Source organism: Trematomus bernacchii, unplaced genomic scaffold (assembly GCF_902827165.1).
Source record: "Trematomus bernacchii unplaced genomic scaffold, fTreBer1.1, whole genome shotgun sequence".
NCBI classification, from domain to species: Eukaryota; Metazoa; Chordata; class Actinopteri; order Perciformes; family Nototheniidae; genus Trematomus; species Trematomus bernacchii.
Window position 1 is genome coordinate 3,045,054 of NW_022987469.1, and position 15,632 is coordinate 3,060,685.

Genomic DNA, 15,632 nt, shown 5'->3' on the forward strand with positions numbered 1-15,632 from the left:
ATGATTCACTTTTAATTAATGAACTGCTTGTTTCGTTGCCTGAGAAGCTTGTGGACATAGTGTAGGTTTGTTTTAGTACAGTTTTAGGGAAACAAAAGTTAGGGGGGCAGCTGGGGGGGCAAGGCTACAGTGGGGGGGCAGCTTCCCCCCTTGCCCCCCCGTAGATCCGCCCCTGGTCCCTGCGTCCTATGATAAGTTATGATTGCGTTATTTACTGTAAATACTGTTTTTAATTATTCCTTATTGTTTTTTTTTTATGATATATGTGTTTTATGGGTTTTCATTTGTGTAGATTTTACACACATACGTATGATCTTATGAATTATTATTTTTTATCTCATAGAGCAGTGTCCTTTGGAATGTGTTTCAACCAATAATGAAGAGCTAACTTCCAAATGTTTTCCCCAAAATGTCACAATATCACACACACCCTGTTTCCACAGCGTGTTGGAGGAAAAGCTTAGTGAGGAATGTAGCCGTTCAGGTTTCTGCTTTCTGATGAGCACCTGCTTTCATAGCCTGCAGACTAACAGGCAAATTATTTCATCACTTTGCTGTCTTTTGTCACCACCCTTTATTACTCCATTATACCTGTTGCTACATGGCGGGGCTTTCCATGGCGTAACAGAGATCAGCCATCATGTGTGCAACGCGTCTGATGTGTGTGTGTTATGTGGTGTGATTTATAATCGCAATAATTAATTCATGCCAACAATTATTGTATCGCGCATTAACAGCTTTTTTTATTATTATTTAGAAAGTCCGCTGCTCACTGGCTCTGAATACACATAGAATAGAACGTTTCCCATTTATCTAATTTCCCCTCCTCGACTCCTATCCTCGTGTCTTAGTCCCGCCCACAGGAGATGCGAGCGGAGGAGTCGAGGAGGGGAACCGAGGAGAGAGGAGTGGAAGCAGCAGGCGTTTAGAGAAATGAGAACTCCTCTCCTCTGAGCGGTCATTTTAAAGAGACGTCCATTAATGATGACAGGAGGCACAGCAGCCCTCTGTCTGATGGACAGATGTGTTCATGACCACTTATATATTTACTTTTAATTCATTCACAGTGCGGTATAATGAGACAATAACAGGCTACAGATGCGGACATATACACACATATTTTTATATATATTTATATAAATACATACAATTTCAGAATCAAACAAGTATGAGAGCACTCTCATAATAACGTAACACTATCAGAGACTGGATATATACGCAATGTTTACAGTGAGAACAGCTGCTGAGGTCCGTGCAGAAAGCATAACAGTGTGTATAATATATCACTCAATAATATATAACAGACCTACATTACTCTCTTTATTTGTATGTTAGTAGATATCTACAAACAAAGAGTCGATATTTTTCTAAAACCATTTAGTGCTTCAAATAATAAAATACACAACGGCTGTAGCCTGATATATATTATATGCTTTAGGAGCTGTAGGTGCGTGTGGTACAGTGTGTAAGTGCGTGTGGTACAGGTATGTGTTGTACAGTGTGTAGGTGTGTGTTGTACAGTGTGTAGGTGTGTGTTGTACAATTTGTGTGTGTGTGTGTGTGTGTGTGTGTGTGTGTGTGTGTGTGTGTGTTGTTGGAGTAGAACACCTCTGCTACGCGCCGTTCGTTGGATGAGGCTGGATCTCTATTAAATTAAGAAAGGAATTGAAAACACCGGAATCAAAGTTATAACAAATTATCTGAGTTTACTTCTAGTAGGAAACCAAACACATATACAAGTTATACAGAGTACTCGAGCACTCCGGACTTTCAGGTTTGTGATGCGATGCGGATAAATGCGTCAGGATCAAACCACTCATCAAACCAAAAAGAAATTGGACTTCAGGTTTGTGATGCGATGCGGATACAGTTATCAGGACCTGCCAACTCACCAAACCCAAAAGCATTTTTACACACACAAACATCAGTATTCATATCTGTCCTTGGGGCGGAGATGGGTCATCTCTTCCTTCCCACTTTACTCCCAAGCGAATCAGAGAGCCCCTGGGGAGGAGCTGTTTAAACTGACCACCTCCCCCAAGTGCCCTGATGGCTGGATTCGCTTCTGGCCGGGTTCAATCAGAGGTCTGACCAGAGAGTGAGATCCCAAGCCACACCAGGTCAAAAGTCAATGTTTATCTTTACCTTATCTTACTCTACATTCCTTTCCCAGGGGATATTTTCACCTAAACTATCCTCCTTCAGACATTTAAACTCTTCTCCACCTATTTAACGATGTCTTTTAACGACTTAATGACGACATCTGCTTTTAGGGGTGATAAGAAGGATGTTGGTGTGTGAGACACAGAATCTCTGGATCAGTGAGTTTGAAAGTAAGAATAACATTCCTATTCTAAGTGACTTATCAAAACCCGTTTGTGATTACCTAAAACATTTCAAACAATACATGTTCACTAAAATACAGTGTAGAATCATATATTTTTACTTCAATGTGTGTGTGTGTGTGTGTGTGTGTGTGTGTGTGTGTGTGTGTGTGTGTGTGTGTGTGTGTGTGTGTGTGTGTGTGTGTGTGTGCGTAGATGCGGCAGACAGTTTCCTCTGCCTACTTTTAATAATTGTAAATACAAATCTTGGCACGTAATTTCATTTCCCCATTGTAGCGACCAGAGAGGGGGGGAGATATATCCAGTCTCTGATAGTGTTACGTTATTATAAGAGTGCTCTCATACTTGTTTGATTCTGAAATGTTATATATATATTTATATAAATATATATATAAATATATATATGTGTGTGTGTTTGTATATGTCCGTACGAGGGGCCGTGTTGGCCATAATTCATTATGGCCCTCTCACACACATACATTCTCCTTTTACATACATATATTTTCACTCTCACACACATACATTCTCCTTTTACATACATATATTTTCACTCCCAAACATACATATAATTTCACTCCTGCACACATAAATATATTTTCACTCCTACACACACACATTCTCCTTTCACATGCATATATGTGTACTCACATATATATATACATGTATTTTCCCTCTGACTTACATATATGTACACCTCCACACATATAGGTATTCTTCACTCTCACATAAATAAGTTCTAACTTTTACACATATACATTTTTATTCTCACATGTATAAACATATATCATATTCTCACATACATACATTGTCAATTTCACGTATATACTTGAGGGTTGGGTATCGTTTGAATTTGAACGATTTCGGTTCTGATTCCGGTTCTTTTCGGTTCTCGATTCCGGTTCTTTGAGAGGGTAAAAATGAGTCCCATGCCAATTTCACTGGGAGAAAAATATATTTATGAAAACATTAAGTCAAATCTGTATTCCTATTTACAAATCACTTCATACTGTTTAATTTTGTTGCGGTTATTGAATAAAATTATATAAAAATAGTGGTGCAGTTTGAGAATGTACAATTGGCCCAGTCTCCTCTGATGTTACACTGCAACCTGCCTGTGAGACAGAGTCCAACCATACAGTTTGTGTCCAACACATGTCCTGCAACACATATGCTACAGCTGCCCTGCTGCTCACTGTTTGTAAAAGTAAATAAATAGTATTTTCATTTCAATAATGTACTTTCTATACCCTGCTTCATAAACAATACTGACATCCAGTGGCGTAACTATCGACGGTGCAGCCGGTGCAACGCACCGGGGCCCAGAGCCAGCCAGGGGCCCCCCTTTATATATATATAGCATTGACCGGTTCATGCAGTCTTCAAAGTAACCAACCATTAATTTGTAATTTGTCTGTCCAATGACCTTGCTCCCTTTCATGTCACGTTGGTCCGCGCTGGGAGACGTCAGGATGACACGGTATTGTTAACTTGGCCCACCAGTGCAGAAATACCCGGATGTTGACAAGCAAGCCTGTCACGAGATATCTCTGTTTTGAGATGACGATAACCTCACATGGACACTGGCCAATCTAAAACCTCTTTAGTAACATACGTAGTATAGATACATTTCCTTGACAAGAACTGAAAACATCTTCGTATTCTCCACAAAAATGTGTGTTATCGTGAACCAAAAGTCATGATAGAGGCTTGTTTGTCAACATCCGGGTATTTCTGCACTGGTGGGCCATGTTAACAATACTGTCAAAAGTTATAGGTACTGTAGCTAGCAGTAGCAAGATCGGCAGCATTATAAAAAATGTAATAGCTTGCATTTATAATGTACAGCAAACCAAAGCACAAGAGCGGCGCTCAAAAGAGAAAGGACAAGAGAGAACAAGGAGATGTAACGGCTAAACTGACGAAATTAGAAAACATTTTTTGTCATACATCATCCTCGAAATCGAACGCTAACATTAGCAATGTTGATGTGCAGCGGCAGCCGGAGGCTAACGATAGCTCACCTGCCTCACCACCATCATTGCCATCTAGCTCCACAAGTGAAGCTGTATCCGTGGCCGTGGCTGTGCAACCTTCTTCTCTAGCCAGCCAGCCAGGAGGAGAGGCTGGATTTGGCTGTGCCCGACGGTGGTCCTACAGTCCCCCCAAGGGCCCCAACCGATAGGGGACTCTATGGCGCTATTGAGACCACCGACGCAAAGTTCAAAAGCTATATTATAGCAACCGGTCCATGTAGGCCTACCGGCCCATTCCCCAGAGGCAAACATCAAGGAAACAGGTGTTTCTCCTAGACGTATTACACCACCACTACCAGAGCAGGTATCAAACTGCCACGGACATGGCTGTGTTACTCCCCCACCCTGGACTGTGCCTATTGTGAGCCGTGCTGGCTGTTTGCAGACCGAGGTGCACCGTTCTACACTGATGCGTGGGTGAAAGAAGTTTTAAAATGAGATAATCTACATAATCGCAAAGCGGTTGAAGTGTGGCATTCAAGTAGAAATAAATAATGCTGCGTTTTTTTCTGTGATCATGGACACCACCCAAGATATTTCCAAAAGAGACCAAATGAGCCAAGTGTATAGATATGTGACAATCCAGAGGGATGAAAACGACAACGCAAAATATATACTGATAAACGAGGCTTTCTTGGGGTTTGTGGAAACAGTGGACACGTCAGCCCGTGAACTCCAAAAGAAAATCCTGGACAGCATAGAGAGTAGCGGATTTGACCTGAGCAAGTGTCGGGGCCAGGGATACGATGGCGCGCTGAACATGAGTGGGGTCTATTCAGGTGTGCAGGCCAGGATCATGGAGATGGAACCGCTTGCCAAATATATTAGGGGCCGCACATACATTCTCCTTTTACATACATATATTTTCACTCTTTCACACATACATTCTCCTTTTACATTCATACATTTTCACTCTCATATACATATATATTTACACTCACACATTTATACATTTTGCTCTCATATTATCATATTTCAATGCACACATTCATACATTGTCACTCAGATATTTATACATTTTTCACTCACACATTTAAACATTTTGCTTTCGTGCACATTCATTCAATGTTTACATTTAATATTATAAATAATATATGCATGTCTGAAGACAATATATGTATGCAAGAGAAGAATGTATGTATGTGGGAGATAAAGTACAGTGGAAACGGAAGGCAGGTCATTATCGTATGAGAGGCCGTCTAGCTCACAACTCTTGGTCTTGTACTTGGTCTTACAAACAATATCAGAATCTCTCATGTACACCACCAGACTCTTTCACACACCATACCATACTTACCATATACATTATATTATATATATATATGTATATATATATATATATATATATATATATATATATATGTATTACATACCATACTTTCATACCGTCTTTAACGTACTGTCATTCCTTCCTTCATTTACTATCATACTATCATACATAAATAACTATTCTCTCTCACACACAAAAACAAAATCTCTTAAACGCACCATCATACTCTCGTACACACACCACTATCGTCTTTCACATACAACTATAATCTAATAGAACATTATAATAGTGTATGTGAAAGAGGATAGTAGTATGTGTGAATAATAACCTATATAAGAGGGAATAGTATTTCATGTTAATAACAATAGTTGTATATGTAAAACAGAATAGCAGTGAATGAAAGTCCGAATAATAGCTTATATAAGAGGTAATAATAGTTCATGTGAATATAGGTATGTGTATAAAACAGAATGATAGGGTGTGTGCATAAGAATAGTTATGTGTGTGAGAGAGTATGATTGAAAAGGAAGTGAGTATGATTGAAAAGGAAGTTGGACTAAATTCTCAGTTCCTGATTGGCTCTACGTTTTTTGTTTGACGGACACCGCCCACCCACATAGCGCCATTGTGAGATGAGAAAATGGTGGAAAGGGAGCGACTTAATGAAGCCATAGGCCTCTTAAATAATATTTTAGATAGGCCTTCTCCAAATGTTGTCACATCGCTGTCAGGATTGATGGATCAAAGACGACAGTCAACGTCGTCCACAGTAGGCAATTCTAGTGCGAGCGTTGACGAGGAATTGCAGCGGGCCTTCAGACGTGGATCAGGTGCATCAGGGAGTGGCGGTGGAGCCTCATTAGGCGCCAACCTGAACAAAGTGCTGCAACCCCGATATCAAATTCAGCAGTATTTTGGGGGATGGACTTCAAAGTCAAGGAAGCGGTACGTTTATTTTTTAAATGTCAACCGTGGTAATTTTAATATGTATGTTGTTGATTGAAGCCAACGTTTCTTACTGCTTGAAGCTAACGCTTCTTAGCCTACTATAGCGGGGCAGTCAAATGTTAGAAACGAGACTAATCACAGGGTTCCCGCGGGGTCTTAAAAAGTCTTACATTTAATAATCAGAATTTAAGCCCTTAAATATGATTAAAAAAATTAAGAAAGGTCTTCAATATGATTTAATAGGTCTTTGTGGCATATTATTTCAATGAAAGATGAGCAGATCGCCACTGGGCTTTCAACTAAAGACATATTGATGTGTGCTGATTCTCTCGCGTCCAGGAAGAAGTTTAAAGATTAAGAGACAAATGAGTCTCTGTAAGGGTTCAAATTGGTTACTTTAATTTAAGCAGCGTGGTAGTGAAACAAACAAAGGGTAGTTGGGGAGACAAAAGCAGATGTTGTCCCGCAGCTGGTACCGTGGAAAGAGGCCGAGCACACGTTGATTCTCCCGCTTGCGTCTCTCCTTCGCTCCTCCTCTCTGGGGGCTGTGACGTAGGGGGCCGCCCACCTCGGTCTTCAATGTCCGAGATCGCGCATAACAGAGGATTTCGACATTTTGTATTCATTGCTCACTTCCACACGCCTTTTCTCCTCCTACTCTCTTTCATGACTTTTTATTTCATGCATTATAACGGCTGTAATCGTTATTGTCGTAATATCGGAAGTGGTCATTATTTAACGGCTGAGATCGTTGGTACTGTAGCACAGGAAGTCGTCATTGTTGTCAACGTCTTTAGATACAGCTTTTCAAAATAAACTTTACTCAGAACTGTTTTCAGAATAAAACAGTTTTTAAAGCTTACTATGTGTTTACGCTAAATTACATCATCGAATATTAATTTTAATTTCTTACAGACACAGCCACGCAAAAACTGCGGCATTTGTACAGCTCATTATGGGTACTGCAATTTGTGAAGTGCTTTCCTCTGTGGTAAAACGATCAGCACTGCACCACGGAGGAAAGCGGCAGAAAGTCACCTGGAGTTAAACAGAGCGGGGCTGCGTTGCGTGCATGGCTTCCTTCTGCAGGTAACGGGGAGACGCGCTCTGGCGGCGGTCTCGTTCAGGATCCGAAAATACAATTTAAATATTTTGCACACTTATTCCACTTATTCCTAGTGTGCCACTGGTTACGGTGCCGTAGGACGCTAAATACCGTAGCCAAACACCAATCATACAATTATATTGAACGTGAATAAGTTTACTTTGTAAGTAATTCTGGGACTTATTTCTTCTTTCATTGCAATTTTCAAATCAAATCAAATCAAATCAGGTTTTATTTATAAAGCACATTTAAAAGCGATTTTTGGTCGAGCCAAAGTGCTGTACATGTAATAAAAAAACATTACCACAAAACACAATAAACGACAATAAATATAAACATAACAGATATAACTTAAAAAACAAAAGAAGAATAAAACACACGGAAAAGTCAGGAGTCATGCTCCGCTCTAACTAGAAAGCCAGAGAGAAGAAGTGTGTTTTTAGTTTTGATTTAAAAACCCCTAGGGTCTGGGCCGACCTCACATGGAGGGGCAGAGTGTTCCAGAGCCTAGGGCCAGCTGCTGCGAAGGCTCGGTGCCCTCGGGTTTTTAGCCTGGTCTTGGGCACTACCAGCAGCAGCTGGTCAGCAGACCTTAAAGCTCTGGCTGGGGTGTAGCGCTGGAGCAGTTCAGTTATATAGGCCGGAGCCAGCCCATTTAGGGCTTTAAAAACAAATAAAAGGATTTTAAAATCAATTCTGAACCGAACTGGAAGCCAGTGTAGTGAGGCCAGAATAGGGGTGATGTGGTCGCGCTTTTTGTGACCAGTCAGCAAACGTGCAGCAGCGTTTTGGACTAGCTGTAAGCGTTTGATTGAGGCCTGGTCCATACCCACATACAGAGCGTTACAATAGTCCAGTCTCGAGGTTACAAAGGCGTTAATAACCCTTTCTAAGTCTTTAAAAGATAAATACGACTTGGTTTTGGCCAATAGTCTTATTTTAAAAAAGCAATTTTCCTTCATACTTTCTTGCCGTGAAATAGGTATTAAATTATATTCAAAGTGGTCTTGCATTTGAGTTTTTGAAACCTGCAGGAACCCTTATTCAGACCATAAGCTTAATTTCGATACATTAATGGTTGGGGATAACGGTATCGGCTAGTTGCACGGGATGACGTATTTCCATTTCCGGTTCATTGAGTGGGCGCTTGTAAACATCCGGTCTACGGTAGAGCGGGTAGATAGCGAAGCAATATAGATAGCGATAGAGAGATAGATAGAGAGATAGATAGAGAGATAGATAGAGAGAGAGAGATAGATAGATAGATAGAGAGAGAGATAGAGAGCGAGAGAGAGATAGAGAGATAGAGAGATAGATAGATAGCAAGATAGATAGCAAGATAGATAGCATACAGATAGCATACAGATAGCGCAAAGTGAGAAGGCTAACGTTAACGTGATGGCACTATTTTACACTCGATGTCTCCAAGACCTACCGAAGGTTAACATCAGTGACGTACATCGGCTGGTACAAGCGGCAAGCTCAGCCCCGAAGAGCAAAAGAGAAAAGGGGTTCAAGATGTACATATCCAGTTACATCGACAACTATGAAGGTAAGTGACAAACAAAGCTGTAGTTACTGGCTAACTTTGACAACTTGACCGTGTTGATACAGTGTAAAGCGTTTTAATGATGTACTATTACGTGTTTTGGATAACATGAATGATGTCCAATTCCCCACAGTTTCAAACAAAGATCTACCTTCAGGGAGAGTGAGCGTCAGGGCTAGCTGTTACAGGTCCATGAGGAAGCATGAAAAGCCTCACGATCTCAGAGTAGGGAGGAAAATAAAAAGTGTTCATCGGTTCAAAGCCTCAATCAGGTTCATGTTCTGGGGTTTTGATGTGGCTAGAGTAGGTAACCTGTGATTTAGGATTCAAAAAAGCCCAGCTAGCTGACGTGTTGCAACAGATTGCATAGTGACAATAAATTAGCTCACATCAACTGGTAGCTAGCTATGTGTGTGTAGCATGAAGGGGCTACAGATTTATTTTCGTTTTGTAACCCTCTCGTGTAAAATGATAAATACATTAGCTAAACCCAAACTTAGCTTTCATCAAAGATTCTTAATGAGAGGTTGAAAACGTCTCTGCTTTCATGGAAACCCCAGAAACTGGTTGTGACGGCTGCTGTTCTTTACTGTATGGTTAGTATAATCCATGTAGGGTCCAGTTATTTGTATGGGCCAGTGTTAGGTAAGTGCTGGTTTTGTACCCTACATCTATGTTAAGCTGTTCAACGTTCTACTAACACTATTTTATGTAGTTATAATATAATAAGATAATAAATTGAGACAGCTGAGAGAGTTTATCTGTTTGAATGTCCTTAAATTACAGTATTCCAAACAGCAGAACTTCTGTGTATGTGATGTGACTGATAACCTGACATGGTTTAGCCTTTTCCCACACCTACTACTTGCCTGATCAGCCTGCTCTCAGCTTTCTCATTGTTCTGTGTTGTATTGAAGCAGTGTTCTAAATGTAAAATGACTGACATTTTATTTTAATGTGTAGATTGTCTTTGAGAACTGCTCACCCGTGGAGATTGCAGTGGCAAAGTGTTCCTGTGTAGCTGGAACAGCACTCTGCAACCACAATGTTGCTCTGCTGTTCCAGACCGCACACTACTCCACACTCAACCTGGCTGCTGTACCCCCTGTCCTCAGCTGCACTGAAACAGAGCAGCGATGGCACAAGCCAAGAACCATGGTAAGTACAGTATGTGTTCACAACCAATCCACGGTTTAATGAGTATTTCCTTTGTGCCAAGAGCTGATCTAGTATGTTGCATCAATGACCATTTCAATTAATTTGACAATTCTTTTGTGTAATTAATAGGGTGTGAAACCAGGCAGAGTGAGTGACATGGTGTTCATTTCCACTAAGCCAAAGCAGTTTACAGTTGCTGACGGTGTAAGGTAATATCTATTGTCCTAAGTAATTGTATGTAGCCTGCAACAACTTTGTGATTGTTGTCTGAGTGTAAAATTGTTCTTAAAGTCCTAATTATTATATAAACATGTTCAAAGGAGTACACGTTACAAGGCCGTGCGGGGGGAGCTGCCAGACCCAGATGTCCTCAAAGTCAGCGAGGTATACAAGGACTTCTCAGCAGACATCGCACCACTGATCACCACCATGGCTATAAGTGTGGACGTGCCACTGGTTAACTCCACCTTTGGAAAAGTTCAGGAAGGTAGCCCTATCTCATACCAGCATCCACTACCTCTTAGCCGGGTTATAGTGCGTCACCCAGATGCCCCTCCACCACCTGTGGATGGCTATAGGCTGGAGCCTACCACCTGTGAGTTTGTGTGCAGTCACCAACAGCACCTCCATCTACTGTCACTTGCGACAACATTGCTCATGGCAAAGAAAATCGAGGTGGCCACAAGGGAGCAGAGCGACAGTGTGGAATGGCACCGTGTTAGGAGGCCAAGAATAACTTCTTCCCGTTTCAGGGAAGTATGCCATGTTCGAGGTCAGAGTTCGGCTGAAAACTTGGCACAACGGATTCGGAAGGGAGTGGCGCAAACGGCATCAATGAAGAGGGGACTGGCACTGGAACCGGTTGCCATCCAGGAATACTGCCGGATTAAAAACACCAATTACTGGCCGTGTGGGTTTGTCATTCACCCAGATGCCCCCTGGTTAGGGTCATCTCCTGACGGTCTGGTGTTTGACCCAACTGAGAGCCCACCTTTTGGACTTGTTGAAATAAAATGCCCAAATGCAAAAAGTTATGTGGACTGTAGCTACTTAAAAATGCAAAGTGGCACATTAAATATGAAGCAGTCTCATAGTGTTGGAGTAGAACACCTCTGCTACGCGCCGTTCGTTGGATGAGGCTGGATCTCTATTAAATTAAGAAAGGAATTGAAAACACCGGAATCAAAGTTATAACAAATTATCTGAGTTTACTTCTAGTAGGAAACCAAACACATATACAAGTTATACAGAGTACTCGAGCACTCCGGACTTTCAGGTTTGTGATGCGATGCGGATAAATGCGTCGGGACCCGCCAACTCATCAAACGAGATGAAAGTGACTTCAGGTTTGTGATGCGATACGGACACAGTTATCAGGACCTGCCACTCACCAAACCAAAAAAGCATTTTTACACACACAAACATCAGTATTTCTATCTATTTTTGGGGCGGAGATTTGTCGAGTCTTCCTTCCCATTTTTCTCCCAAGCGAATTAGAGAGCCCCTGGGGAGGAGCTGTTTAAACTGACCACCTCCCCCAAGTGCCCTGACTAGCTGGATTCGCTTCTGGCCGGGTTCAATCAGAGGTCTGACCAGAGAGTGAGATCCCAAGCCACACCAGGTCAAAAGTCAATGTTTATCTTTACCTTATCTTACTCTACATTCCTTTCCCAGGGGATATTTTCACCTAAACTATCCTCCTTCAGACATTTAAACTCTTCTCCACCTATTTAACAATGTCTTTAATGACTTAACAACCGCATCTGGCTTTTATGGATGATAAGAAGGATGTTGGTGTGTTGAAACACAGAATCTCTGGATCAGTGAGTTTGAAAGTAAGAATAACATTCCTATTCTAAGTGACTTATCAAAACCCGTTTGTGATTACCTAAAACAGTTCAAACAATACATGTTTACTTCAATACAGTGTAGAATCATATCTTTTTACTTCAATAGCTACTATTGGCAGGTGCAAGGCCAGCTCCTACTCACAGGGATGGAGTGGTGCGATTTCGTCGTTTTTGCAGAGGAGGATATCCTTATACAGCGTATCTGCAGAGACTGCGAGGTGGCTACAACCATTAGGGAGAAGGGAGATTATTTTTATTTTTATTTTTACATGGACTGATATGCACTACACTACATTAGTGTACCACACTACATCACACTACATTACTGATCTAACATGAATATTTTCCTGTATATAGTTCTTTCAATTGCTAAAACCAGAACCAAGTGTGTTCTATAAGTCAAAAAGATCCTTTAGTCAAAGGACCTATGTGAGGAAGAAAGGGGTATTTATTGGCAGACATTTAATGTCATATGACGTTATTCATTAACAAAAGTTGTGGATGCTAACTAACTTATCTTGCATTGATCTGTTCATCTGTTACATAAACTAGCATTACTTAAATATGCAATTTTTGAAATAATTGAAATGTTTAAATATGTATTTTTCCCCCCCGATATAACATCAACCTATGTTTTGTAAAAGTGTATTAAATGAATCTGTAAAATGTTATCATATTGTGGATTTATTATATTATGTATTGTCCTATGTTATTTTTGTGTGCATTTGTTTTGAGGTTATAATTCATTAGTACCTAAACATAGTATGGTATGACTGCTTTTTGTAACGACCACAATGAAATACACAATTGGTTTGGGAGCAAGAAATCTTTTAATCATTGCTGCCCAGGCTTGCCCATGCTTTCACCAGTGGTCCGTTCTGGTAGTTGACCAGGAAGCAAGCCACATTGAAAAGCTCCTCAATGCTTCCACACACAGACAGTGGTATGGCTTTGTCAAAGAGTTTGTTCTCTTTGACCCTTCTGATGCACCTCTCCACATGGACCCTCAGACGTGCAATGGATTGAGTCTGCCTGACATCCTCCCTGCTCATTTGGGTTTTTTTTTACAGAAAGGCAGGCCGGTAAACTTTGCACTCAACCAGATTGTCCACAAGGAACCCTTTGTCGACCATTATTGCCATGTCTGGTGTAAGCAGGCTCACGATGCCAGACAGCTTGAAAATCTCCCGGTCACTCATAGATCCTGCATACAGGCCAGACACAAATGTAATGGCACCATGTGGTACCATGCCGATCATGGCCTTGAATGTAGCATGTGACTTGTACGTTGAAAACACCTCACTCTGCAGCAGGAGAGATGATGGAGTCTGGCAGAATACTTCAGTGCAGTCAAGCACCACTTGTGTGTCAGGGAAAGCTGAAAACTCTGGTGGAAGGTGAGCTCTGACAACTTCGCGTGGGATCCACAGACGTTGGCTTCCAAGCAGTTGGTACAGGAAGTGTGTCCAGGTGGAAATAATTCTGCTGACTGTGGTGCGGTGAATGCCAAACCGTTCTGCTAGATCCCTCAGATGTAGGCCCACTGACAGGTGCATGAGGAACAGCAGCAGCTCATCTATGGGTGGAAGTTTCTGTGAAAACAAATAAGTGTTAGGCATACTGTAGATACTGTTATAGGGAGACCGGGTACAGTTGTAACACATTTTCCGTTTGTATGTGTGTGTGTGTGTGTGTGTGTGTGTGTGTGTGTGTGTGTGTGTGTGGCATGTGTGTGTGTTGTGATGCACTTGTTAAACGGTGGTATAGTGCGCAGCGTGCATAATTATTAATATACATCCATGCTTGTATGCTGCATACCGTTGTTGTTGGTTGAGAGGAATCCGAGCTGCTGGCAGAAGATGCCTTGGCGTTGGTGATCCGCACCATCTTGGTGTTGGCTGCTGGCTCCACCAATTTCCAAAAGGCAAGGAAATGCTTGTATGTGGCAAATCTAAGAATGTAATATTGTTCATGTTAGACATTGTTTTGTTTCTTAAATTAGCTTCCCCAAATGAAAGGTGTTTTTCAAACTAGTGGCCATAACAACATCCTGATAGCCTTATAAACAAACCTGGTGTAGAAACGAATGTCCTCGTCCGACCCTGCCAGGCGTTGTATCCCGAAACGAGATCGCAGTTGTAACACTTCCAGCTGGTGTTGGAGCTCCCTAACCTGCATTTTCAAGGCTTCGTTCTCGTCGGCCACCTGATTTGCCATCACTGCCGTCGCGGGATTTAAACAGTACTCATGATCAGGCAGCGCAACTGTTTCCACCTCGTACTCAGCTGTCAAGTCCGGGGTGGGGCTCTCTGCCCTCGGCCGACGCTCCCAAACATTACGTCTTGGTGTAGGTAGCTCGTAGTTATTCCATGCAAAGAGAACAGGTGTAGCTCCTTTCTGTACTCTGTGCAGTCCTCCCGCTGTGACCAATAAGTCTCCTGGTCGAAAATGCCTACTGCACACACGGGTATTTTTTGTGGGGCTGAAATTGTCCCTACGGACCTTGATCAGCCACTGAGCCTTTACCTCAGCATCAATGGGAAATGCATGAAAACTTATCTCCCGATTATAATGGGCCGAATTCGTACACAGTGGCACACAGCAATGTAGTGCCGACTTTCTTACCCGCTGGAAGGCCAATCGCTTTTCTTTACCCCGAAATCCGCTCATTCTTGCTCTTGGTGTGTCATAAGAAACTGTCAAACTGTCAAACTGTCAAGCTGTAAAAACTCTACTCAAACCGGAAGTACTCGCCCCCACACCCACCCGCCAGAAGTTGATAGACGCCATCTTGTGCACAGAGCCTATTACCTTGTAACTGCGACTGGTACTCCTACTACTAATGATAATACACTCTCAGGCCCTGCTGTATTATTTCTCACATACAGTTTTTACTTAATTGTTACAGATTTAATTTAATTTTCAGTTTCTCAGTTCTCTTTTAGTATTTTTTTTAAATCTAATATTGCAAGTGTTTTTATTGTTTGGGTGTGGGGGGGGGGGGGTTGTTGTTTTTGTTGTTTAGTTTGTATGTATATTGCTACTGGATGTCAACATTTCCCTCAGGATCTACAGAGTATCTATCTATTCTATCTAATCTATCTATCTAACAATAATGATGCTTTCTTTTTTAGGACCACTGGTGTTGGGTTCAGAATTCCAGAAAAGACAGACAACTTTTAAGTTGAACTATTTATTGTAAAGAGAGCAAAAGATATATATTACGCGGCTCCCATACAAAGTCAAGGCCGGTGCGATGTGCTGTTCTGACTACCTCTTTGTGTTCTCTCAGTCTCTGCACTCCACCTTGCTACTTTCAATATTGCAAGCTAAACACTTTCTCATGTAACTTTTCCCTCCGTTCCTGTGCTCCC

The 15,632-nt window shown here is 41.6% G+C and overlaps 1 protein-coding gene across 1 annotated transcript; it reads left to right on the forward strand.

The window, feature by feature from the left end:
• The first annotated feature begins 9,219 nt into the window (after positions 1-9,219).
• On the forward strand, positions 9,220-12,493 carry LOC117493378. The gene is made up of 6 exons (XM_034143908.1): positions 9,220-9,253; positions 9,384-9,475; positions 10,214-10,408; positions 10,538-10,617; positions 10,729-11,493; positions 12,436-12,493. The coding sequence occupies exons 1-6, from the start codon at positions 9,220-9,222 to the stop codon at positions 12,491-12,493; spliced, it is 1,224 nt and encodes a 407-aa protein (XP_033999799.1).
• Positions 12,494-15,632: the final 3,139 nt, after the last annotated feature.